The 27,354-nt window shown below is 33.6% G+C and overlaps 3 protein-coding genes and 1 long non-coding RNA gene across 9 annotated transcripts; 2 read left to right on the top strand and 2 right to left on the bottom strand.

Annotated features, from left to right (window-relative positions):
* Window positions 1–2,982: 2,982 nt before the first annotated feature.
* Window positions 2,983–8,413, top strand: LOC143304188 (omega-amidase NIT2-A-like). The gene is made up of 5 exons (XM_076626567.1): window positions 2,983–3,086; window positions 6,652–6,833; window positions 7,226–7,394; window positions 7,669–7,906; window positions 8,058–8,413. Exons 2-4 carry the CDS (start codon window positions 6,750–6,752, stop codon window positions 7,800–7,802), a joined length of 387 nt encoding a protein of 128 aa, XP_076482682.1. The 5' UTR covers window positions 2,983–3,086; window positions 6,652–6,749; the 3' UTR covers window positions 7,803–7,906; window positions 8,058–8,413.
* Window positions 8,414–10,339: 1,926 nt separating this feature from the next.
* LOC143304189 (uncharacterized) lies at window positions 10,340–19,729 on the bottom strand. 2 transcript variants are annotated; one of them, XR_013060887.1, is made up of 3 exons: window positions 19,157–19,729; window positions 18,310–18,402; window positions 10,340–10,643 (listed from the first exon to the last, which is right to left on the bottom strand). It is a non-coding gene; the product is annotated as an uncharacterized LOC143304189 (long non-coding RNA). The 2 variants fall into 2 exon arrangements; XR_013060888.1 differs by having other exon boundaries at window positions 18,310–18,405.
* A 1,920-nt stretch (window positions 19,730–21,649) lies between these two features.
* LOC117164009 (katanin p60 ATPase-containing subunit A-like 1) lies at window positions 21,650–24,093 on the top strand. Its single transcript, XM_076626566.1, has 3 exons — window positions 21,650–21,884; window positions 22,098–22,297; window positions 22,448–24,093. The coding sequence occupies exons 1-3, from the start codon at window positions 21,660–21,662 to the stop codon at window positions 22,806–22,808; spliced, it is 786 nt and encodes a 261-aa protein (XP_076482681.1). The 5' UTR covers window positions 21,650–21,659; the 3' UTR covers window positions 22,809–24,093.
* LOC117164008 (survival motor neuron protein-like) lies at window positions 24,093–26,740 on the bottom strand. 5 transcript variants are annotated; one of them, XM_076626562.1, is made up of 6 exons: window positions 26,696–26,740; window positions 25,395–25,577; window positions 25,155–25,269; window positions 24,468–24,765; window positions 24,268–24,347; window positions 24,093–24,199 (listed from the first exon to the last, which is right to left on the bottom strand). In XM_076626562.1, the coding sequence occupies exons 1-6, from the start codon at window positions 26,723–26,725 to the stop codon at window positions 24,141–24,143; spliced, it is 765 nt and encodes a 254-aa protein (XP_076482677.1). In that variant the 5' UTR covers window positions 26,726–26,740; the 3' UTR covers window positions 24,093–24,140. The 5 variants fall into 5 exon arrangements, with proteins under 5 accessions (XP_076482677.1, XP_076482679.1, XP_076482680.1 ...); XM_076626564.1 differs by lacking the exon at window positions 26,696–26,740 and adding an exon at window positions 26,257–26,421; XM_076626565.1 differs by lacking the exon at window positions 26,696–26,740 and adding an exon at window positions 26,244–26,258.
* Between the last annotated feature and the right edge of the window lie 614 nt (window positions 26,741–27,354).

The following is a 27,354-nucleotide window of genomic DNA, read 5'->3' on the forward strand; positions in this document are numbered from 1 at the left end:
TGATTGTTCATAAGTTTATATACATTATCTAATGTCAATCGAAGGTATCAATTCTTTTTCTCCATAAGAGTACTTTTTCATTTATATGTGTTCAAAAATACACGTGTTCAACCGTGAAGCATATGTCACCTACAACGAAAAAGAGTTTTCCTATACTTAATATTTCCTTTATATACCTATGAAAGTCTATTCTTCGCGTAGTATGAAATTATGAATAAATCTGGAATATTGTTCAATCTGAAAAGAAAAATAACTTATTGACATCATTCATTGATACGAGATTCAGAATGTTTGTTTTGTCTTGCAGAGAAAGAAGGCAGCCCTTTCTTTTAATGTGAAATAGAAAGCGAAAATTTGAAAACAGATGTTTTGGAAATTTACTTGCAAATATCGTTTTCAATATCGTGATTTTCTTCCCAATGGTACTGTACTTTCAAATTTTCCAGTATCCCTCTAAAAACAAAAAGTCGAACCTCGTTATCATTAACATAGGCATTACAAGGAAGAGAAGTATTAGAAAGCAGCTCCTTTTTATTATGGATTTCTTTATAATCGTGTAAATAAGAAATTCCGGAAATTTTTTCCTCAAGAATTTAATTCTTGTGTTTTGATTGATAATTATTACGCTGCATACTAACTTTTCGCATACTGTTCGCGTCTAACAATTTCCTAATAATAACTACTTCAAAATTACATATGTTCTTGCACGAATTCAAAAGTACGTATGATACAATTACAATTGATTCTAAAATAATAATTATTTAAAGATATTAAGATACTAATTAAACGTTTCACTATATTTCAAAATCTGGAACAACAAATTTTTATTTATAAAAAATGAAACTGTGGTTATATATTCTTTGTCATGATGCTATTTCTTATTACCATGTCGACATTTTTTAAAATTCATTTTGTTATCTCTACGCAATATGAAAATTCATATACTGCTTAATATTTTTTACATATTATCCATCCACCGCATGATATCTCCTGAAAAATCAAAATATTAATGTTATATTATTACAATGCTTCTTAAATTTCAATTTTTGACAAATTTGAAATCCAATATATTTTGCACAATTATTATTTATCAAAAAATTCTAAGTTAGTAACTTTCTTTTCAAATGGCAAATAACATATACTTTGACTTACCTGTAAGTTTTTGTTCCTAATCATCATTTCCTCTTATAGAACATCATTATTGTTCTTATAATTACTACCGGTGTCATAGATATTGTAGTGGCTACAACTGAATTAATAGAAAATGATAAATAACTGTGTATAACACTAACACATAACTGTGTATAACAATGACACATAACTTTTACTTACATATCAGTCGATAAGGGATTACTGTGATATCCTGTTGATGTTTCTTAAGGCACTTGATTAGGTGTGATACGGTATCATTCCTTATGGTATACTGTAGATAAGTATTTTAGAAAATGACAAGAATAAATCTAAATTATTCAGAGGTTCCAGTTTCGGCTTAGACATAAATACAGGACCATTTGCAAAGAAGAAAGGGTGCGTTTCTACAGCCTCGTTATAGTAACCATGAATACCAATCTCTGAATTACTGGTTACTAAACATAAATATCCTATAAAATTTAATATATTTCTTTAATTTTTAATACATACATGAGTTAGTAGTTCTAAATTATGAATCATCCTACCTGTGATATTACACTTTTCCTTATAATATCATCACTCAAGTGAACAACATTAAGATCATGTAAACCATGTCATCCTATCTTACTGTGAAGATACTTAGTTATGTTATCTGACATTATAAAAATATCATCAAATTCAAGTCCTTTTATTCACATCACATGGCCACGACGATCTGGTTCTTCGTTATATAATGTTCTAAAATTTGTCGTACATATAGGATGTACAAACCGTGATATCAAGGTATCAGTTCTTCCTTCCCAAGGGACAGTTTCATTAAAATTCTGATAGAATTAAAAATTAATTATTAATATTCTAACAATCATATATGTTAAATACATTATAGTCAACGATATATACCTGAGCGAATGTAGGGGTGATTCCTTGATAATTATAAATGTCATCAGCCCACATCATTGTGCCACTTCTTTGTACTCCAGCCTCTAGATTAACAGCCTAAACAAACATACAAAATTTTATAGAAGCTGTACAAAATATAGTATATACGCGCAATATTGAAGCGTTCAAGGGGATATAAAGGTAATGTACATCACATACACGTGTACTCTCATGCAACAAAATACAATTAGATTTAATAGTATAAGCTCTTTTATTCATCATAATAGATTGGAAATTTAAGTGTCTTACGAGGGTGAGTAAAAAGTTACCCGCTCTGTCGGTGTAGAATTTATTTTAAGCAATTGTCAAAAAAGACATACATCATTTTTTGACATAATCACTCAATTTCTGTATACACTTTGTCCATTTGCTGAACGACCTTCGTATTTTCTCATTAAAAAATGTTTTGGGCTGAGCTGCGAACCACGAATGCATCGTCGTCTTCACCTTTTCATCAGCTTTTTCGGCATCCATCTCGCACAAACTTTTTAACACCCAAATCTGTCGTGCACTATTGCATAAGCAGAGCCGTGGCTGATTTGCAAATGATTTGCCACATTATCCAGCGTCACTCGTCTATTCCATAGAGCATAAGTTCATGAGCACGTTCAATGTTGTCATCGTGGATGTGGACGGGCGTCCAGCTGTTTTTTCATAACACTTGTGCGATCTTCTTTGAACTTTTGTGCCCATTCAAACACACTTCGTGACAAAACACTTTCTCCATAATGTGCATTAAATCTTTGATAAATATAGGCATCAAACATAATCTCCGACCACAAGAAACGAATCACAGCATCCTGCACTGTTTTCCTGCAAATCACCATTGCAAAGCGCCATTACTCGCGCAACGGTCACAAACGAATTGACGTAACACAATGAAACCTACGCAGCAGCACTGAACAGATATTGACGTCATACGAAGAGTGCAGATGGATCAATACGGTCGACAGAAGTTTTAACTATCTGGAGTGCGGATAAATTTTTACCGAGAGTCGTATAGGAATCTATAATCTGTAAGTACACCTTTGGCTGAATGGAAATTTCTCTTACATATAGTCAAAAATGCAGAAACAGTGTATTGAATTGGAAAGTGATAAAAAATAAGTGAAGTTTCGAGGTTGCATGTGATTGCATGAGTACACAGGACGTTTTTAGCGAATAAAAAATAATTTTGAAAGACACGAGACTTATCTTGTATTTTATGTACTCTCTGTGTCCGAATTTCCAGAAGCTCTCTATCTTATGAAGTGTTTTAGATTAGCCGGAAAATTTTGTATGTACATACAAGAAGTATACGATCTAAGTGGAATATTCCATTATTCTCTTGATACAACAGAAACGAAATTTACAGAACTTCTCAGAAAGTTGGTTTATTATTACCAAATTAATAGAATTAATATACGTTTATCATCTTTACATACCTAAGTCGTGGAGGTTTATCGTGCGTAAAAAATTAGTGTCGTTTCAAAGTTACATTTCGTACATTTTAAGCCTATAATTTGCAACGTACAAAACAATGTAAATTTGAGCTGTTTCTTATCTCCACAATAAGAAAATCCAACTTTACGTTTTTTACACAATGATATTTATGGAACAGTAATATCATATTATTGCATCGCTTGGAGAATGAAGTCAAGGTACGATGTGACCCTAGTGTAAACGCTGGGATACCCAGCTGTGCCGCACTTATAAGCATAAGACACAATACCTATTAAATACGAGGTTCATTCATGTTGTATCAGCAGTGGTCCGCCGCGGTCAGCCTGAAAGGATCGTTAAATTTTTAATCAAAGATACTGAAATATATCGATCGAATTGTATTGAAATTATACTTATATACAGTAATAATCTTCTATTGATTTGTGTATTGAAATACTCCAATTTATAATGTACATGTTATATGTATTTTGAGCAAAACTAAGATTAGAAGGAAATTAGATTAAATACCATAATGAGGTGTGAGAAGTGGGCAAGACTATTAAATTGTGTTTATCTATTATTTCTAATGTTTAAGACGTCGATTTGATGTTAATTCGAATTGACGTGTCTTCAGATACCGTATAGTTTGTAGTAACTCTGTAACTTAATTACCGTACAAGAATCCTCTCCACCCTGAGCATGTTCGGCGCATATTATACCATCAGTGATATCAGGTGCATTAGGAAATTTGGAATAAGCTATTTTGCATTCGGCGTTCTTAATCACTGGCATTTGTACTTCCATTAATGCATTACGTCGTGGTCGTCCTACGAAGAAAATAAGAAAGATATTTAAGACTGGAACTGTTTAATTTTATTATAAAATTGATATCAATTACTATATCTTAATGCTCCCTATCCAGCAACAAGGGGGTTATAGCCGACAAAGTTGCTCTTTCGTAGGGGCTCTTTCGTACAAATGGGATATACGTACCCTGAAAAATAAAAAAATAAATGAAAATGCAGGAAACGAATGACCAAAAGTATGAGAAAGAATTGTACACGCTTTATGACACAATATATGTGTACAGTAAGAAATTTCAGGATATGATACTTCAGTAATACTCAATAGCATATATATATATATATATATATATATATATATATATATATATATATATATATATATTTGAGGACTTACTCGAAAATGGCACCTCCTCCACCAATCTAAGAATGGCAATATTATGATTGTGTATGTTTTCTATTCCATCCATATGTGCACAATGTGCTGCGGTCAAAACATGCCTAGCCGATATCAGGGAACCTCCGCACTTCCATAGTGGTTTGTCTGGGTTTCGGGGATTACGAAAACCTAATGCAGCGATCCATGGCCAAGCGCCTAAAATGCAATAGTCATAGTTGTGAATATACATAATTTTTTCTCACATAATGAGTAACAACGATTATTACCTATTCGATATTCGATCATACAGCAGACGATAAGTATATACGTACAAATACTCTGAAATAGAGATTTGATAAAGACAGAAATTAAATTTTTATTCCAGTGGAATACAAATTATTAAATAATTCTATATAATTTCTATTTGAACTATACTGAACTATAAAGTTCAAACGTGTAATTTCTGCCCTAACAGTTTTTGATCTCTATCCATATTATTACTCCTATATCAATTTTTTATTTCAAGCAAAAAGATACTCTTCCTAACATGAAGTAAAAGAAAGAAATAATTCAAGTTAATAAGTAAAGTTACTACTGATAGAATCATAGCATTATTATTTAGTCTAATTGAAATGTACATTGATGTGCTGTTTAATGCCTTTAAAGTTCATTCTTTGCAGTAAATGGCTTATTATTAATCGGAAAGAAAGACATAAAACGTACCAAGTTCAGCTGGTTTACCATCGACCACCCTGGTATGAGAGACGTTGCTAAAACCACAGTATGGTGGTCGCAAAGCCTTATACTTATACACAGTTTTTATTAAAATTTCTCTCTTCTCTTTGTTTGGATCGTTCGGACAGCAAACGATCGTAACATTGCCCTGGTATCTGCACACTGATCGTCTATAAAAATCGGTGGCTGTACGGTACTGTATCTGCCATATTTCTTGCAGAGGTTTACATTTTCTGTAGTCAAGGCACCTGCCTTCTTGATTGTCCGGTGTGGTACATTCTGGATCAAACAATTTTAAAACATTTATACAGTTCAAAGATGCGTAAGAAAGCGACACCGATTACTCAACTTTCGAAGTAAAAAGCCGATCAAGTCCACCGGATTGCCCTACAGACACGTATTAATCCGTAAGAGTTAGTCATCATGTTGATAATAATTATCTAAAGAAACTCACGTGAAAATATAAAATTTTAATTGTTATATTAATAATTTAATTATAATTTAATAATAATAATTTAATTTAAAATGAGTGAGGGCTAGGAGATCATTTGGATCGGTGGAGATAGGAGTTAGCGGGCGGGAATTGAGGACTGCTTCTATTTCTATGATAAGAATATTACGGTGTTAAGCTCATATGTTTCTGTTTCTCCACTCGCGCTGCGCCATAATATCCTTTGATATTTCCGATCCTCTGGTCGTACGAGGAATTGCCGATACATTTTCTCGATGTCGCCAGTGAGTACGTACTGATGAGCGCGGAATCTAATTAATATACAAAATAAATTGTGAATTGAGTCGAGGATATAGGATTTCCCCATTTTCATGATTATCGTGATTTTTGTATAAATATATTTTTTAAGATACTAATAATTAGGTACTTATAAATTAGTATTATCAATTATTTTGCATTTATAATTCCGCCTCTAGTATAAGTGTTAAATGAAAACTAACTTTATGTTTCAAAAAGTACTAGCAAAGTCGTTGAGTCACAAGCCACTGATGCTAACACAAATAGCATTGTCGTAATTAAATATTTCTAAATATTCATTTTTCACTTTGAACCTGTAGAAACAATTTATTATATATACTATTAGCTAAGTAATTGCATATTTAATTAAGTCGAAATATAAAACTTAGTTATTTTAATAATTTAGAAAATAAAAAACTGACAAACATTTCAATTTAATTTATGGTTGGAACAAAAGACAGTTATTTTTCATTAATTGAAATATTGCAATGCAGAGTACTTTCCAAAATACGCCGAGAGTATTCCTGATGGTGAAACGAGCGTTGCTTCATCGAACGCAGCTAAAGAAAACATCTATGTAGTTGGTGGTACGATGCCTGAAATAGAGGGCGATAAATTGTACAATACCTGTACTATTTGGGGTCCCGATGGAACTTTGATAGCAAAACACCGAAAGGTAAGTAATATATTCCTTTATGGCTTTGAATTTGAAAATATTGGGGTGAAGAAAGTGACTCTATCTAGGAATAATTTAGGAATATACATATGTACATACGTATACTATAACCAATTCTATAATTTACGGTTTATAAAATACGTTATGATACGGGAAACGCCCATTTTTGTTGTAATGTGTTTGTTGTTGTATAAATTTTTCACATACGAAAATACTTATTTTTTCTCCTTTTTAAACATTATTAAATGATAAGATTTTTTAATAAAAGAAAGTGATAAAAACGCTGTCAGTTATTAAATAAAAAATAATTAAAGTTTAGGAGTTGGTAACTTTGATATTAAATTACAAAAGTTGCAGTAATAGAATTAGCGACCACATTTTTATGTTATTAGGTACATCTATTCGACATCGACATTCCTAATAAGATTACTTTTCGAGAGAGTGATTCACTCAGTCCTGGTGACTCCCTAACGACGTTCGATGTGAAGGGCTGCAAAATAGGTATTGGCATTTGCTATGATATTAGATTCGAGGAAATGGCACGCATTTATCGGAACAAAGGTACAGTAACTTAATCGATCAATACTTAACTAGCAAAAAATTAAATATCTTTCTTAAATATATTCTATATAAAATTAATATAATCTGTAACTCTGTATAAAAAGAAGCTTAATTTAAAAAACCAATATATTTGCTGAAAATGAAACAAATAAAAGAATTAAAAGCACAATAAGAGGACTGTCCTCGCATATTCAGAAATGATGGAATGTGAACCGTGCAACTACGAAGTTAATTGGTATTCGGTGGCTTCATATTTCCTGCTTCTCTGGGTTAGGTTGCCAAATGCTGATATATCCAGCGGCATTCAATATGACCACTGGACCATTGCACTGGTCATTACTTCAGCGTTCCAGAGCGAATGATAATCAATTATACGTTGCCTGCATATCACCGGCTCGTGTTCGTTAAGCAAGTTACGTCGCATGCGGACATACACAGTTGACCAATCCATGGGGAAAGATTCTTTACGATTTGGAAATATATTCAAGAGAATATGGCAGTCACCGATATCGGTAATTTACAGCTTAAAATTAAAAGCGAGAGATCCATGATGTAATTAATTTTTAGTCTCGTTAATTTATCGATTTAGCCATCTTCCTCTGTATTTGTTGAATTTATTAGTAAGCATTACTTATTACTTCGTATGTTTCTTTTTTCTATCAGATCTAAAAGTTGTTGAGGAAGTAAGGGCTCGGATACCTACATTTTCTCAGAGACGTACAGATTTGTACGACACTGTCTGTAAGAAGGAGTAACTCTACACTAAAACAGAAAATGTTTTTTTATAATATTTCTACTACGATATCCTTTTTTTGTGAATTATTACTAATTTCTTATCATTTGTACTAAATGAATGACTCGATTAAAAAAACTAAAACGTTATAAATAATAATCTGTATATCTTGTGTATCAACATGTAATTGGATATTATAATAATATAGGAATGCTATAATAATATAGGATAATAATATAGGAGAATAATAATATAGAAAAAAATACATGCTTTTAAACACCTTTAATATCGATCACATAAATTGTTATAATTCACAATGATTACGCATACATAAAAGACCCCTTGATAGTAAAATTTACGATCAAAAGGCAATTACGTATCGTTTAACAACATTTAATTTATAACACCTTTTAAACATTTAGACAGATTAACACATAACACTTCTTATATATAAACATCAATTCGAAGTTATCAGCTTGGATAAATTGGTCGATTAATACCTGTAGATTGTCTGTCTCGATGAAAGACTTAAAGAGAGCAAAAACATGATAATGCCGCTAATATAATATTCCTTCTTTCTTGTATCTGTCTGCCTCTCAGGTCGTTTTACTAATTACAATAAGTAATTTCGACTTCTTTGCGCTCTCTTTTAACGCATTCGAGACCGAAAGAAATTCATATCAGTCAGTAGGCAAGGGTATAATATACATATTTTATATATAACTTATGTTGTTACGCCGCCTAAAACATCTGCACGCCAGCCCGCGCGACCGGACAACAACCGACCTGCGTAACGTCACTTCGACCCTCAATAAACCTAAGGGCCCACCATAACTTTCACTTTCCTGTATTGTTTCGCCATGTGTCGTCAATCCGTTTGTCCTGAAGAATTTCTTAAGCCTAAAAGTATTTTCGACGCACATCTGGTTTTTTAGAGAGGTCCTTGGGTTTATTAGTCGCACTTAAAACACGGAGAAAGCGGGTATGCACCCATGAGGAAAATCCGAATAGCCCTGTAATAAAACAAGCTAGGTTTTCTCACGCACACAGTCATCTATCCACCACGATGGTAGGAGACTCCCTACTCATCCCTTCGAGCAGTAATGCAGGTCATGACCAATCGACACCTCGGTTCGTTACCCTCACTTTTCCTAACGAAATTGGGAACAACGAATCCGTGTTCTTTAGGCACAGGGGCACACCCACACCGAACTTTTCTTCCGTATTAAAAAAAGAGCGACAGTCAGTCTAAAAACTAACGCCTAACGCGGCAGTCTGCACATAGCGCGAGAGTCGCATACTTCCCGCAAATCTTTGTCGGTTCTCGGTGTGGTCGAACATACATCTTCTCTCCTAAATACATCATAGTGCTAAGTCCATTAATACACTAATTTCCAGTATAAGAGCCCTGCTCTAGCGCACATATCTATCGCATCGTTGTGCGACAAGTTGTTAACTATTTATTTCGGCATCAGTGTAGTCTAAGTGTTGGACATATATAATTTATAACTCTGTGAATCACAGGGTTATACAAACTCAATCGCCCCTTATTATCTCAACAGAAATCAGGGGATCGATCAATTCGTGGTGTCGACTGCTACAGTCGTAACGGGGATTTACGACCCCCGTTGACGTCTCTCCTCGCGATTACGTCTCCCCGCAATTGGTCGAAATTACATATGTAGTAATGTATATATCATGTTAATTTCATATTTTCTTCAATATAGAATTATTATTATATATATATATATATAACTGTACATAATACATTATAGAATAACATAGTATATAATTTTATATTTTAAAAATATGAGGCATACTATTTAAGATTGTCATCGATTTAAAATCAAAGTATGAAAAGGATACCCTGGAGAGAGTAAAACACAGAATCATTCCAACTAAACATTCAGATCGTACCGACACCTAGGTATCGTCTTACAATTAAATCTCGGTCTCGAATGGATTAAAATGAAATACATACTTGCAGCTTCAACATCTTCAATATCGAGGAGATTCAAACTTTACAAATAAATGTAAATTGCGATGTAAAACAAAGCGATGTAAAAAGGGAAAAAGGAGGAAAGAAGGAACAGGGAAGCAAAGAGAAGAAACGAATTTTTCATTTTCTCGAAACTGGATCAAGTTTCAATGAGTTAAAAGAGAGCGCAAAGAAGTCGAAATTACTTATTGTAATTAATAAAACGACCTGAGAGGCAGACAGATACAAGAAAGAAGGAATATTATATTAGCGGCATTTTTGTAGCCATTATATATGGTTTCGATCGCATAATTAATCAGTATCAACTTACCAGTCTTTAACGGAAGGACAAAAAGAAGAGCAGACGGCACACAGACCGCAATCATGATCATTTTCAAGTAGAATCTCAAACTGCCGTACATCTTCGAAAACTTCGTTAGTCGTAAGGGATCAAAGGATGATGTCCGCGCTGCGGAAAATAGATGAGAAGCGGCTATTTCAACAACCACCGTGTAGGTACTGCACTAGCCAGAAGTATCTGCGACAGAAATCAGAATACACTCGTTTTCGCATGGTTGGATCAATTTCGCGTGGGACTAACCTGATTGAACCTAAGGCGGGATAATTGCTCAACTCACGACCTTAACCAGACCGCTTGATTCTCTGTAAATGCTTGAAATTGACGCTTGGATTCTTTCCAGATTAACTAGCTTTGCCCCTCCCTCCCTTTATCTATTTTCTTAGATCGACTTAGACTGCCACAACATATTATCTTTCTTCTTTTCTTTTCTTTTCTTTCCTTTTGATCTTTTAAAGCCCTAAATCGCTGGCTATTTTGTATACTATATATTTTGTACACTCAATTACTCTGTAAGTCATAAGTACATATGTTTTACAACGTTATTTGTCGTATTTCAGTAAACCCCAGAAAAGCCAGAAATATATTTTCAGCATGTTTTAACGCGCCCCTGGCAAAGATCTCAAAAACGAGTTGCGGCACAATTTAAAGCGACAAATAGCATCGCGTGTCTCGTTGTGGTAACACACGTTTCGCCAGCTTTTTAAAAGCGCTCTCCGTCTGCTTTTTCCTCTCTTCCCTGTCTCTTCGTTTTTCCTTAACAAGCGAAACCATTTTCGCGAGGACGAGAGTACGGAAATGACGTACTGGCAATTTTGTTTTGTGATAATACAAGCAGCTCGGTTTCAGTGAATTAAACTTGGCCCCAAGCTTCTACTTATCCCTACCTTCCTTTCCTTTATTTTCCCTTCTATATCGGTTTTGCGGTTTTCCACATTTCCATCACAATAAACCATGTTTTTTCTCGATTTTACATGTTAGCCAATGATTCACGGCAAAAGCGTCGACTGTAAAAATATTTGTAGTTGCAATAGCAACAAGTATGTTTTCTCAAATAGAAAATATTGGGAGCGTACACGCTGGCAAAACAATTCATGAATAGCTCGTCCTCTGCTTGTTATTTGTTTCGATACTGTTAGCAAACAAATTCATGAAACATACTGGTATAGCGTAAAATGAACATAAAAGTTTTGCGTACACTTGAGAGCTGAACTTTGGTTGTTATACGTATATTATATATATACGCACACAGTTATGTATATGTATATATATATATAGAAAATTCCTTAGAACTTTGAGCTTAATAACATATTAAAATCATTAACATTAAGGAGGTGAACTTTACTTACCAATTACCAAAGTTTCTTCCGCCAAATAATACATAAAAATTGAAAAAGATAATGTAACTAGTTTTAACTTTTTTTTGTGTTATAATTTGAATCACTCGATTTATCCGACTGAGGATGGTCGATCGCAATCTCAATTTATACGTATTCTCATCGCATGAAATAGATCACATGAGGGATTTTCAAAAGTCGATGGAATATTAATCGCGATTAATTATTTGTAGGTGTATTCTGTGCGGCTAAAGCAGTCACCTAATGAATTATTGAGTACCAGGAATGTTAGCGGTAAACAGCATTGCAGCTATGAATGATTCTCTAATGTGTATATTAGAGATGAATTTGATAATTTATCCTCATAATATGCAATCCGCTTTTAAGTGGAAATCATAATTAACGATTTCTGTTTGATTAAATATGAAGAGCAGATAAATCGATACGCTTAAATCAATATTAGAATTTCTTAACATTTTTATCAAATATTTTAGCACTGTAAAAGCGTCGTAGTAGAGAAATATTAGGTTGTTCCAAAAGTTTCTTTCGTTTTATAAGAAAGTAATAGATGTACAACATTTTTCGTTTTATATTATTTTATTGAATTACGTGTGGTCCACCTTTTTCCAATTTAATGTAAAATAATATAGAATAACATAAAACAAAATATGTTGTGCATCTGTCATTTCTTTATAAAACGAAAGAAACTTGGGACAACCTAATAGAAATTTGCTTTTATTATCCATTATAAAAATGGATTGTTAATCCTCTAGGAGATACGAACAATATAATTGCAATTAATAAGGAATAAGTTAGCATAACTTAAACCAGCTTTTGCAGAAGGCTATTAGCTAAAGATGTTTATTAAACAATGACAACATGAATTTTCTTAAGTACCCCATTTGGTACTTAATCTACTTCGTAAGTACTGTGTGTCCTAGCCTTCAAAGGATGCAATTTTAACCAGAATGTTTCACATTACTTATCCGTATTATTTCCTTGTAATATAACTTATATTTACATTATCTACGTTACGTTACATTCTACGCGTTAATGTAATGTGATTTTTATTTCTAATCGAAGTTATTCAAAATTTGTAGTATCTCAATAAAACATTAACAGCCTGCAAAAACTTCACGGAAGCATTAGTATCTTCGAAACTATTGAATTCAAATGGCTAATATTCCTTAACAATATGCATTCGACGACGTTTATCGAGAGAAGTATGTGGCGTAATAGTTAAACTTTCAATTCATATACATATATCGTTTATGAAAAAGTAGTCGTTCTGCTTTTGTGATCTGTGACACACTATAAATTCTCATAAGCTAACTAACGCCTAATCTTCTGTAACGTATTAATATAATATAGGTATGTATATCTCGACTTTGAGCAACCAATTGGTGCTAAATAAGCTTTAGTACATACTTCTTACACGTAACAAAAGACCAGTTAACATCTCTGCTCTTAAAAGAAAAACGAAAGAAGCTCTGAAAAGCTGCAGAGTTCAGGTCGAATAACACCAGCTCAGATAAATGACCCTCTAACTTACCTTTGTCCTCATCGACGTCAGTGATTTTAAAGCTAGTTATAAAGTGCACTTCTCAGCCAGCGTCCACGGCAGTCAATATTATTTAACGGGCCTTAACGCGATGTAAAAAGGGAAAAAGGAGGAAAGAAGGAACAGGGAAGCAAAGAGAAGAAACGAATTTTTCATTTTCTCGAAACTGGATCAAGTTTCAGGCTGCTCGCCAAAGAGTCTGTAGCTAACGAGACAAGATTAGACAAACCACGCTTTAAAATTCCCACAGAACTATAATAATCCTCGAAATCAATACGATTCGTCGATCCATCGCCTGATTAAAAAATGAGATAGGATGAAGCTCACTAGTCGGCCTTTGAACTTTCAATAGCGCTTACGGCTCGTATACTCTAGTTTGAATGCTACAATGTAAGCCAAGTCAGCTGTAACTAGCGTTCGCGTGATTGTCGCTATCTATTATTTACGCGTTACACGTTCACCAGACAAACGCGTCTACCGGTTGACATTGTTTTCTGTCCTGAGTTTCAAAGCAATTATGTTGCTTCGTGTAATCAAATCTCGCCAAACTAACGATAAGTTCTTGTTTGATCTTACACAATTATTAAAACTATACAAGTTAAACCAATCTAGCCTAAACAAGTAATGTCGTTATATATTCTTTTTTAAATCTATATATTGTTTAATAAATCGTGGTTAGGATATAGTAGCTGACAAAAATATTCGGACAAATATATTTGTAGAAACATTTTAGGAGTGTATTATGCATAGTGGCACTATTTAATACTGTACTGTGACTATCATGGTCGTGTTGGTATTATTCGAAACTAATCTGAAAATCTGTATGGAATTTGTAAGATATTTAGTACGAGTACTGTGCATTACTGATATGTACACAACCGAGACGAGATAACGAAGGTACTGCTCTCCATCGTTCATCGCTACGCGTTGCTAATAGCAACGTATAATGCATATATATCTCGCAAAGACCATAAAAGTACCCAATGGAACCACGTTTAATATTTGATAATAATGTCTCATTACAGTTTCGTCATTTTCAATTAATTAAACACGACCCTCTCTTTAAAAATTAGAAGATAAAATACGTAATACAAATCTACTCGAAATCTTTTAAACCTTACGGACGACCTTACGGACCTTACTTATGGTCTTTAAAAGCAGCAGGGATTAGCAGAATATTAACTGCGAATTTTTCTTGGACCGCAGCATGCAATATGAAATATGGTTATTAAAATGTACACTGAAAATTTCATATCCATAAGATACTCGTGCTTGTAGGACCTTGAAAATGAATTCTTAACCCAAATAGTCGACCGAGATACTCGAGAAATTTTGTGAAGCTGACGTCAGTACCAATATGTACCGTCGTTGTGCTATTATTTCGTGATAAGCCGTATTGATTGCACTTCCATTTCACGGAATTAATTTTTCCACACAAAAAGTGATAACGATAATCGAAAAAAGAAAAATATACTACCACTTTTCGTATCAGCATACACAAGCGCACTCGATTTTACACGAGTATACAATTTGCAAATTCGACGGAACGATCGGATTTAATTATTTTTTCGATATTTCAGGCATCAAGTTTTATTTACACATCGAACGTTGAAATACGGCGAAATACAAAATGTACAAACCACTCTGGACATTAATTAACTTTAAACGTTATTGATTAATTAAAGAAACCAACCATTGTGTTGATTTTTACATTTTGAAAAATTGTTATCCACTTTTGCTTTGTTTAAAAATTGAAAAAAAAAAACTTTTATTGTAAGTCACGAGTATCTCTTTTATTTATTTAAACTTTAGATCAAATATTACAATTTATAAATATATCATTTATTTAGATATACTTGTAATATCTGTTTTATAAGTTTGTACAACCATTTATCTATTTATCTATTTTATTTGCACATAATCTTTATAGACTGATTTTGTAAAGAATAAAAAATTGTGATTCTATTTAAAAACGATCGTGTCAGACTCAAGTGATAAGCGATATATATTTCAGCGATATATATATATATATTCAGATTTCACCATCACATAAACGGTGCTATTGGAAACGTTTCACAATAGACGTCTTATAAGCGCCTGCGATGTCCGTCATATGTAAAGCTATACCACTGAATCACGGCCGCCATTTAGTGATTAAGGTCGATCACTTAGAGTTGTTAATCCGACATAATGGCGAGCAATACATCGAAGACATTATTGGAAACACAGTTACAGTTTAATTTCATTGAGCTTATTTGCAAATAAATGTGTACAATATATTTTAGAGGTTTTAAATATTATTGCTGACTAAACTTCGCGTCTGCGCATCATCTTTCTTTAACTTTTTTTGCATTTTCTTATCGACGCATGAAGACGAAATGCGTAAATTTTATTATTTATTTAAACATTACTATATTGTGCTCAAAGTAGCGGAATATCGTTCTATTATCAATATATGAAGAACTAAAAGAATTAAAAAAGAATTAAAAAAATATGTAGTTCAATCAATACTTCGTGTATTTTTCTATCTCCACAAGACAATATCCGGACCAGTTACGCTTACAGTATCAACAAAGATTTGTCCAGCCATACGGAATAAGTCGTACTCAGTAGTTTAAAAGTATTAACCGCAGGAACTCCAGAAACACTTTTGAAGTAACTTTCGAACCAATAAATCCCCGAACTAAGAACTGTCATATTTCGTCTCTATTTATCGAATATTGTGAGAAAATGCAAAAAAAAAGAAGTTAAATAGAAAAAGTACTTGGAAACTTAAAAGAAAAAATCTCGAAAAATCTCTTAATACTTTTTACTGTCATCTTGAGACGCACCATATGTTAAGCTTCTTCGTAGTTACAACTTTTACCGCAGATGTAACGAACTGACAAATGCTTCGAATGGCGCGCGCGCGTCAACGCCTGCACTTAAATTTTAAATAAATGTTTTTAAATAAATGTTTAAAATAATACATTAAATGTATTAACTTTCTTGCGCAATTTCATTTAATTTCTTACGATATGGAGGGTTTAATTAAGTTTAAGATATCTATTTGAATCTTTTAAATTCGAAGTTTTTTAAAAAATTACCTTAAACTTTATAAAATTAAATCGTTTTTCCACTTTGTTGTATCATAAAACAGTTACTTAAATTCAAACCTTACCGTCGTCTTAAAATATTCTATATTTTCCTTGTCTTAAAAAATCTCCCTACAGAAAGAATAAAGAAGAATAAATTCCCATACGTTAAATTTCGCGTGATTGATGGAATACATAACGATAACGAGAACTAACTAGCGACAACAAGCAACCATTAGCAAGGACAACTGGCGACTATAACTGTCGTCTCTATGATGTATGGCGACTAAGGAGAACAGCCAGCAACTACGGATTACATGTAACAACCAATTGCCCCACTTCTAAAAGGCAACTAACTTGCAAACCCTTTGATGGTTTCTGTAGCGTGATATACCCCTTGAACGTGGTTAAAGAATGTGGTCGTCGCTGGACGGCGGTTTGACAGCAGAGCGATCTCGCCAATTCAAAGCTTGACATTACAAACTACCGAGAATCATTAGGCTCGTTATCGAGCATCTAGCTTTCAGAAGGTGCTTTATCATATAATATGACTTCACGATATTTTTATAGCAAGAAGAATGGCCAACCTCTAACAAAACAAATTTTTACTATGTGCTGCATGTGAGCTGCAGGCCGGCCTACTAGGGAAATTTGACGAATGAATAAACTAAAATATATACGAATATATTCGTTATATCATAAAATGCCCGCATTATGTTCTCTAACACCATAGAGGAAACTAAATTTATATATTAAAAAATTGGAATACCTGTTATAAGAGAGTTAATTAAATTCTAACCTATCGATGACTCCATAAAAACCTTTATTTCCTAAAAATGTATATCTTCCAAATTCTCCTTAGAAAGTATCATAGAGAAAATATGAAACCTGAAAAGTACATCACGCTGATGCCTCGATCAACCCTCGTGCTTCGCAGTCCATGTGTCCGAGCGATGAATTCCCTCCAAACAAGGAAAAACCAAAGGAAGGTCTTCTTCGAAGGACGTGAGAGGGTAAGGGAAGCAACGGGAACGATGATCACGCGATATACTGGCGGCGTACGTATAGAACGGCTGTTGCGAGAGAGTTCGCAAGAAACAAGAAGAAAAAAGGAATCGTAGGCCGACGCGACTATACGCTGTCGACGGACAAACAGCGACTGAGCCTAACTGAAACGAACTCTGTCGCAGTATGAGCACGGGCTACGTTTGCGGGTCGATCGAACACGTTCTGCGTCTCTCCTCGGCACCGGCGTCAAAACCACCCCCGACGAGCGCAACGCACTGGTGCACCTGCAATATTAACCACTGGTCTTTCCTTTTTCGCGCGATATTATATCAGCACCTATGATACCATTTCAAAGACCGCAATCAAAACATTAAATACCGCATTAAAGCCATACAATAATTCGCAATATTCATTCGTAAACGTTATTGTATATGTGCTTAATTAATCGTTATTATGTTTCGAATGATTTACTACCTCGTATTCCATAAGCAGATATATGGTTCATTTTCACCTCAAGTACGATATAATTTGTAACAAATATTTATAATTCACAATGTAAAATATTTATAATTCATTGGAAATATTTTTCTATCACGGTATAGTGGTCAAATTTCACATAAATCACAAACATATGGTAGTCAGAAGCTATACTCACGACATGACAAATCATGAAGATGTCATGAAAAATGGAGTCCGTCCATATATATTCAAACGCAACGAACAAGTTCGAACTTTTCGAGAATAAACGATTTGTTCGATAACATCTGTCGCGAGCTTCTCTTCCTTTAACGATAACAATTGACAACTAAAGCTCGAGAGGCTCGTAAGGATGAACAGCGACGAGTATCTAGAAGCTATGTACTCACCTGGGCAAGGAGACTCCAACACCAAGGACGTTGGAAGTTTCGAGAAGCGAAGATGGAAACTGAAGTAGCACGTCAGGTCAACTCCGGCGAAAACTGCTAAAGAAAGAAAAATCCAACTAATTTGTTTCCAACGATAAAATGAAATTAATTTGTTTCACAAATTATTAACTGGATATTATTCAAAAATTATTCAAAATTCGCTTGATTGATTCACGACCCGGGACATTTGGGTCATACCATTTTGGTAATGGACGAAAATGGCAGAAGGAAGAACGACCGTTTTTTTCATATTTCTCTTTCCCCGGGAAACGATGGAATGCCCGAGCACCTTGTTTCATTTCTTCTCGACATCAATTTCAATCTTTTTAAACGAAATATAATCTGAACGATGAAAAGTTCATTCAAATAATGCTCCGCGCCAGACACTCACGAAAATTAAGAAGAAACACGGAAAATTCGCGAATAAAACGGATTTCTTTGTCCCAGTGAGATAATAAACCTCGTTCACGTATTGGTTTTTAAAATCAATATATCCACCAATGTGCACTCGTTTAACAAGGGTGATGGAACGTGCCAAAAATCTCTCAAGAGGGTCTTGGCAACGGAAGAGTCGAAAACGTCACAATTATGAATGAAAAATTCGAATAGTTGCTGATTTTACAGTCGAAACCGATAAAGAACTCCAGATATTCCCCCAATTAATTTACAATAAATTCGCGAAAATGATCGATTGCTGACGTCATTGTATTCTAGAAAGATTGTAAAACGATAAGAATTTATTGAAAAAACTTATATTCGATGATAACACTTCTAATAAGAGTACTAAGAGGAGCGATTCTGTACTCACCTTCCTGCCTCGAAGTACCGAACGCAATTAACCGTCCGCCCAGGATGGAACCGTTCGGAACTTTTGTAAGTCACTGCACGGCCGCTGCTTATGGTGGAAATGTAATAGATATAAGTACAGAGCGCGTGAGCGAACTAAAAACGCGATAGAGAAGTAGAGAGAGGATGTTCCGTCCTTGTCTAATGACGCGCACTTGTACAGGAAATATGTAACAGGGGTATACGAGCAGCGTCAGTGTCCACTAGTGTGCATGCCTGATTAAACAAGGACAGGAAGTATCTATACATGGTGTTCTCTTTCTATTTCCATGTTGCATCCATCTTACTATACAGTACACACACTCAGCTATTCTATCATTATATTTGTGCGTTGCTTATGTGTGAACCAAACATTTCCATGGCAACAAATCGTTTGTCTCTTGTTTGATGCTCGGTTTTCAACGGAGTTGAAAGAATTTTTTAAGAGAAACGTAATGGACGGGTTGTTTTTAAAGTAATAAACGGAAATTCTCGTATCCATTGAGAAACGATAGGCGATTTGAAAGTGTCACTATGAACGGTGATTTATCGATGCAAGGTAGTATGAATAAGATATTTTATAATCTGCGAAAAAGGTAAGGAATATTCTAGATTTTAGATTTTAGAATTTCCACGTCACAGACGAGTGTGTTTTGTTATTTGATTTGTAATATTGCTGCAGTTCTCTTAATAGCTGTTCGTTTCATGCGATACTCGCACATAGTATCTATGACTTTTGCTTCTAACAATTTTTATAATTAGGCTGTATCAAATATTTTTAACGTTCGTGTTTCATGAAAAATCATGTGTAACTCGTTGAATTCGCAAATGTAACAAAAAATTACATGAAAAAACTTATATTATTGTAATGAAAAAATAATTATATTAGGAGGAGAGTCATATTTCGGAACGTCATCGGAACATATTATACCTTGTATGTGATTATTTGGAACACAATGGGTGAGTATATTATAATTAAAATATATTCCTAGTTCCAATTCTCTTGAATAGTGTCAGTGACCAATCGAAATAGAAATCAGTGGACATCGTGGAAAGAGAAGGCGAAACCAAATTTGAAAATTCGACATCCGTAATTCAGTAGTTAAGAATAACTCAATCGATAATGTAGATTAACTAGTTATAAACAAATATATGAAATATAAATTCAAATTATTCTTATCCATCTAAAAATTGGAAATTAAAGAGCAGAAGACAAGAAATTATCTTCGAGGATTTATATAGTAAATACATTCTTTTGCCTGTATTACCTAGAGATAAAACAGTTGTTTGATGGTTATCTTATAGTGTTCAGTCATTGCGAAAAATATTTTTAATCGGTTAAAAACTATAATTAATTAAAAACTACATTTCTTTAGGTATATAGACATTAGCGATGTATTATTCCGGGAAGCTCGTCTATCTCCCGAACATCGGGTCTGCGACAACATCGATTTGGAAATTATCGTTGCAGAGTATGAAAATTATTACAAGATGAAATTTCAAAAATATCCCATATTGTGTAAGAAAATAACTGGAAGGGAAATGACGAGGGAAGTGACAAATGCAAGCAAAACGTAAGAATTTAAATTATTTAACGATATTAAACGGTATTCAACGTATCGTATTCAACGTATCGTATTCAACGTATCGTATTCAACGTATCGTATTCAACGTATCGTATTCAACGTATCGTATTCAACGTATCGTATTCAACGTATCGTATTCAACGTATCGTATTCAACGTATCGTATTCAACGTATCGTATTCAACGTATCGTATTCAACGTATCGTATTCAACGTATCGTATTCAACGTATCGTATTCAACGTATCGTATTCAACGTATCGTATTCAACGTATCGTATTCAACGTATCGTATTCAACGTATCGTATTACAATATGATCCAGTGTTTGTAGAAGTATTGAGACAAAAGCCAAATCTGTTAGTAAACAAGCGAGAAGTGAGCCTGTGAAAGAGACGAATCTACAGCAGAAGATAACTGATGACAATACGAATCATATTAATCTCGGAATGACAGTGACGTCGATATTTCCCAATGAGAGTGATGGACGTTCATCAGAAGAGATATTTAACGTCCCAATGGAACAATCCATGCAATCGAAGATATTGAAATGCATTGAAAAGCTTTATTCAGATAATCCGGAATTACGAAAGATTGCTGAGGACATCTCATGCGTAAGTTATTTTCGATTAATATACGTATCGTAAAGCTTTTAAACGATAAAATTCCCGTCGATAAACCGTTCAACGTATATCGACGATGACGTGATTTCAGTAACGCTTCAAATACCAAATTACGTAACACTTACTTAATATAGAGAAGACGCCATTTTATCTTTGTATCGTCACAGGAGATCATAGTAAACAAATTAAATGTACATTGGGATGACGTTATAGGCCTAGAAGAATGTAAAACCGCTGTTAAGGAGGCCGTTGTGTATGCCCTTAAGTATCCTATCTTTTTTGATGGCCCGTTTTTCCCCTGGAAAGGTATTTTGCTGTACGGCCCACCTGGTACAGGAAAGATACTCGCATTCTTTTCATTTCTGTACGTGTTTACAAGAAATATACAAAACAGGGAAAACGATGTTAGCGAAGGCAGTCGCGACAGAATGCCATTGCACCTTTTTTAACATAACTGCCAGCTCATTGGTCAGCAAATGGAGAGGCGATTCCGAGAAGTATATACGTGTAAGTTGCTTTGTCTCTGTAAGTTTCTTTGTTCCTTTGTCTATGAAGGAGAGATTCTAGGTATAAAAAGATTTGATTTTATTTTTCGTCATTTATATATAAATAGAATAGTTGTTTGGAAAACGAAATGATATCATATTCGTGATGAGGCAATGAATTTAAGGAATTTCGAATATAATATTTAATGAATAATACATTTGTTAAACTGAACAGGTTTTATTTGAACTTGCCTATAGTCATTCGCCTACAATTATTTTTATCGACGAGATTGACTGGATCGCCACAAATAAAGGAGACTGTATATTGTCTGAACCTGCAAAGAGATTCAGATCAGAACTTCTTTCTAGATTGGATGGATTAGTGTCTAATGAGAATTCTAATGTAGTTCTTCTGGCTACAACTAATTCCCCTTGGTACGTATATCACATTATTTCAATGTTTTCTAAGTAGAAAATATCGTAATATTTCTCCAAATTCCAAATATGTTATTGTGTTGTTTGAAGTATTCCTTCATTATTATTAGTATAATAGAACGATAATATTTATTGTAAATATGTTATTAGGGACATTGATGCAGCTTTACTCAGGCGTCTCGAAAAGCAAATATACGTATCATTACCCAATGAAGTTGCTCGACTTGGTATATTCAAATTATACCTTAGCAACCACTTATTAGAAAATACAGACATTGTAAACCACATAGTAAAATGTACTGAAAGATATTCTTGTGCAGATATAAAATTGCTTTGTAAGCAAGCGTGGCTACTAGAAATAAGCCCGATATGGAGGAGACTTGAAAAGAAAGAAACACCTGTTACCACTTTGAAATATGAATTAAAAAGTTATGAAATATTAGCAAAATTGTTTAAAAAAATGTCACCTACAGTTATGCAAATAGATAAATATGATACGTGGAACAAATAAATACGCAATCGTAAGGACAGATATTGAAAAATATAAATAAATGGATTATCGTTCGAGAAATCATTCGCATGTGTGTGCATGTGTGTATGCGCGCATGTGTGTGCGCACATGTGTGTCATGTGTGTCATGTGTGTGCGTGTGTGTGCGCGCACGCGCTATAGGCTAAGTTTAAAATATTCGGTTGTATTATATCCTTGTATTATATATGTCGGAGATGAAAGGAAAACCGGAGCCTTCCCTTTGCAATTTTGAGGAAGCCTTCTAATGCTTTAGCCTAGATTTTATCATAACTGTAATTAAGCAATTGTCATTTGTAATTGTTTGATATTTGTGAAAGCGAAAGTGGGTTCGAGGTGACAACTGGTCGCCGAACGTAGCCACGGTCACGGGATAAACGTTTTGCCTGACGAAGGTGTGGATCGGTTGTATTGTTCTCCCTAGAAATCACATAGAATTGTACTTTAGAGATGTCGATATAATGGGACACACGTTGTATTAGGAATCAATCTCCAGACAGAAACTGCCTAGTAACGGCGTTTGAATCTTTCTCGATGTTTCCAAAGAGTATACAACAAACTTTTGACAGAAATTGCCTAGCAACAACGATTGGAACCTTCTCGATGTTTCCAGCGAGCATATAACAAACAAATGCAGTCGTATAGCGAAAAAGATTTTCATCAGATATTCATTCGTGTGATCGCCTTGGAAAGTGATACATCGAGCAATTTACCGAGTGTCTCAGGAATTGTATTTTGTGTTTAAAATTATTCTACACATAGTAAAGAGTTATCCCGTTGACCGTGGATTCGTTTGAACCCCGGAACATTGTTAATAGCGTTAATTAAATTCATTATTCGTGAAACCTATCAATCGTTAATCTCATTATACGTTAAATTCATTATTCGTAAGACATATTATTCGTTCCTCTTATTGTTCGTTAAACTTATTAATCTTTAATCTAATTATTAGTTAAACTTATCGTTTGTTAATCTTATTATTTATTAAACTCATTATTCATAATATTTTGTAAAATCTTGTTTATTCGCGTAAATATATTCTCTGTTTCGTAAAACAATGGCTAATTCAAACGAAGGATCATTACGCGCCTTAAATGCTAATGATAACCCGACATATATATGTGAGTGTATTTTATCAAAAATATGTTTTTTATGTTTTCTTATCTTAGTAATTATTTTTAAAAAAGTCTTAAAGTCTTATATGAAAATAAAGCTGTTCTTTATTTCAAATAATTGAAGTAAATAAATACAATGAGTTTTATATTTTATTATATCTTATATTATTGTTATATTGTTATTGAAAAAATTGATATAATCAACAGTTCTTCCTGTTCTCTTGATTGTTTCTTGCTTGTTTCAAACCATGATAATAACCTACAAAAGAAATAACATAGTCCATTGAAAATTTAATATACAATAAAATACTTATATGAAATAATTACCTGTGTAATATACCATATAACCACTAATATACCATGACATCAACATACTTGAAAGTGCGTCTGTATCATTATCTGGTAATCTAGTACATTTTATTAAAATTTCGTATTTTTTTTCCAAATAAAATGTTAAACTTATTCCAAATTACTTATTAATATTAGAAGTATTCAGCATTCCATTAGAATTTTTAAATTGTACTTACTTGGCCATTAATTGTGGTGGTAAAGGAGGTGCAGGTGGCATTATATCAGTCATCGAATTGAAAGATGGTCCCGGTATGAAGTGATGTTTATACGCATTTGCTTCTTCAGAGTCACAATCCATTTTTTCTACATTATATTTTTTCGAATTTACATTTGTAGAAAAATTAGTCTCACAAGTCTCATCGTTCTCTTCATTGAATTTCTCTTCCAAAGCTTTCTTTCGTTGTGCTATTTGACTTTGTAAACCTTCTGATTCTAAAAGAGAACTCAACTCGACTTTCTCTGTATTACCATAGCCTAAACACAGAGTAAAAAAAATTTTTGTCATTTAATAGAATTACTGAATGCCATTCAGTTACTGTCCTTACAGGCAATGTATTAGAATTTCCCATGCATAAATGTATATGTATAAATGTTTGCCTTGATATATGTAGTAATAATCACTCGTCTAATGAGGAGAATTATATTCCAAGCAGCTAATAATGAACAATAAGTAACATGCATGTTTATGGTTCATGACCCTATATTCCACGGGTCTCCCCATAGACATTGACAGGTACTCCTGCCCAGTTAAGGACCTGCTGAATGACACTGTGATAGACTATGCGAAAGCCTTTACTTCATATATATATATGTATTTTTAGTACATTTCTTAATTGACATAACCATCATGCTAAAGGTATTACCTACAAATTTTACAACACACGTGCCATTGTTTTCGTAAATTTTTGATATTATAGCTTCATAAATTTCTCCATCCTCTGAGTATATTGCACGATAAGGTGCTCCTATGATCCATTTCTATAGAGAAAAGATGTGTATACAAATAAATATAAGTAAATAGCAAAATAAAATAATTTGCTTCTTAATCAATATATTTAATAATATTCTGTATCAAATTTGTAATATTCTATCAAAATCACAACCTTGTGTAATTTACTTGCGTGTTTAGGCTGCTTAAGATTTTGTAGGTCTTCTTTCGGTTGAGAATTTCCAACATCCATTCCCATTCGCTTGATAACTTCTTCTTTTGCTAAATTTATTGCTTTATCATATGCTTCTATTAATGCACTATCATCCCAAACATTATCATTGGCTGTGTCTGTATCCTTTTGAGATAGCAAATTATACGTTATTAATATTGATACAAGTATTTTATTATCAAACTATTGCAAATTATCATATATGTCATTTTTCAAAAATTGACTAAAAGGTAGTGGATACTGTTAATTACTATTATGCTAAAATCTTGTACTAAAATAATGTTAAAACCATTACGTTTCCATTACCATACATACGTTTCCATTTCCTCGTATAAAAAGAACATTCATATCATCTGCCATTTTAAAATAACACCATTTAAATATTGAATTTGCTTCTGAAATATTAATTTGTCTCATTTCTTTAACTCTAACACATTGTAAACAATGATGACATTATACCAACTATAATACTAAAAATCTATTCCCCTTTCATTCGAAAGATTATTTTTTGAAGCAAGGTTAACATTGAATGTTCCCAAACTTCAATAACTGTATTTTACTTTCTTTACAATATCTAACAATATATTAGAATACTATAAAAAAATATTGTATGCACAAGAAACTGTTTATAGCGAAATAGCAAAAGAATTAATCACATATTATAACTAAAACGAGATTGTTAAGTAGATTATATTATACTGCATATGCGTTAGTGTTTCAGCTGGTAAATATAGTTTTTATATCTGAAGATAAATAAGATTTAATTCTATAAAATTGCATAATGAATTATACATCTATCTATTACTATTCGTATTTCCCCTTAGTTGTATGTTGTCAATAGCATCAATCACGAACATATAAATAAATATAGAAGAAACCGTTCGGAAATGGAAAGGGAAAAATGAACATGGAAGACAAGAAAGTTTTCTTCAGGTTTAGCGTATGCGTGATACGCTTTGAATGTCTCAGATAAAGATAAAGATACTCTGCTCATTTCTATTTGTTCCGCAGAACGAGAAATTTGTTGTCTTTCATATTGGTTTTTACCATTCAATTTTTGGGCAGTTTTCCCTAGCGAGTGTCGGTCCCTGTTTGATAAAACCAGACCGTAATTTATACAGATATGTATTATAGATATATATTTGTAAAACTGAAATCAGATGAAATAAATGTTGCCTGAGGTTTTAAACGTTTAATAAAAACAATATTTCATTTGGAAAAAAATGTAAGATATGTAAAATTACACATTGATCATTTTGCTGGTCTTGTATCATAAAACGTGTGGCCCGAAGAGCATGTCACGACCGGCATACTTCAAATCCGACGGACTGACGATAGAGATAAAGATGTGGCGGCACTCGGCGACAATGTATATCGCTGAACCATCATGAATGAACCATCAACATCCCAACGGTCCTTCCACCGAAGGTTCTAGAAGAAAGAGCACGTGGCAACGATCGCGGACGCCTAGCAAATGCATGGACGGTGGGGATGTTGAGGGATGACAAAAGAAAGTAATCGGATCCGATCGAAAGTAAAATCATAAGAGTCAGTCTTAGAAAGTCACGCCTGGAGTTCGGACGTAGATTGTAAAGTGTATTGATGTTAGAAAAAAAATAAAGTTTTCTTTTTTTATTTTTTTACCTCAAATTCCTTTTTTATTTTGTTATTTTACGTGACAACACCATCGGCACCTGGATGAACCTTGATAACTCGGCCCAGAGGCCAATGCATGGAGGGAACGTTGTCCTCTCTGAGGATGACGATTGTGCCCTTTTGGATGCTGTGTCCACCCTTGCTCCATTTATTGCGGTTGGTTAGCTCGTTCAAATACTCCTTATGCCAGCGGTTCCAAAAATGTTGTTTAAGCTGTTGGATATGCTGCCATTTGGAGAGTCGGTTC

This window comes from Bombus vancouverensis, unplaced genomic scaffold (assembly GCF_051014615.1).
Source record: "Bombus vancouverensis nearcticus unplaced genomic scaffold, iyBomVanc1_principal scaffold0026, whole genome shotgun sequence".
Classification (NCBI taxonomy): Eukaryota; Metazoa; Arthropoda; class Insecta; order Hymenoptera; family Apidae; genus Bombus; species Bombus vancouverensis.

Excerpts from the sequence above, each read along its gene's own strand:
- LOC117164008 (XM_076626561.1), bottom strand. The coding sequence starts at position 25,868 with ATGAGACAAATTAATATTTCAGAAGCAAATTCAATATTTAAATGGTGT. Across the intron at positions 25,578-25,757 it reads GAAATGGAAACGTATGTATG|GATACAGACACAGCCAATGA; the intron begins GTAATGGAAACG and ends CTATCTCAAAAG. Across the intron at positions 24,766-25,154 it reads GTGTGTTGTAAAATTTGTAG|GCTATGGTAATACAGAGAAA; the intron begins GTAATACCTTTA and ends CTCTGTGTTTAG.
- LOC143304188 (XM_076626567.1), top strand. The coding sequence starts at position 6,750 with ATGCCTGAAATAGAGGGCGATAAATTGTACAATACCTGTACTATTTGG. Across the intron at positions 6,834-7,225 it reads TGATAGCAAAACACCGAAAG|GTACATCTATTCGACATCGA; the intron begins GTAAGTAATATA and ends TTATGTTATTAG. Across the intron at positions 7,395-7,668 it reads ACGCATTTATCGGAACAAAG|GTTGCCAAATGCTGATATAT; the intron begins GTACAGTAACTT and ends TCTCTGGGTTAG.
- LOC117164009 (XM_076626566.1), top strand. The coding sequence starts at position 21,660 with ATGGCCCGTTTTTCCCCTGGAAAGGTATTTTGCTGTACGGCCCACCTG. Across the intron at positions 21,885-22,097 it reads ATTCCGAGAAGTATATACGT|GTTTTATTTGAACTTGCCTA; the intron begins GTAAGTTGCTTT and ends TAAACTGAACAG. Across the intron at positions 22,298-22,447 it reads GCTACAACTAATTCCCCTTG|GGACATTGATGCAGCTTTAC; the intron begins GTACGTATATCA and ends ATATGTTATTAG.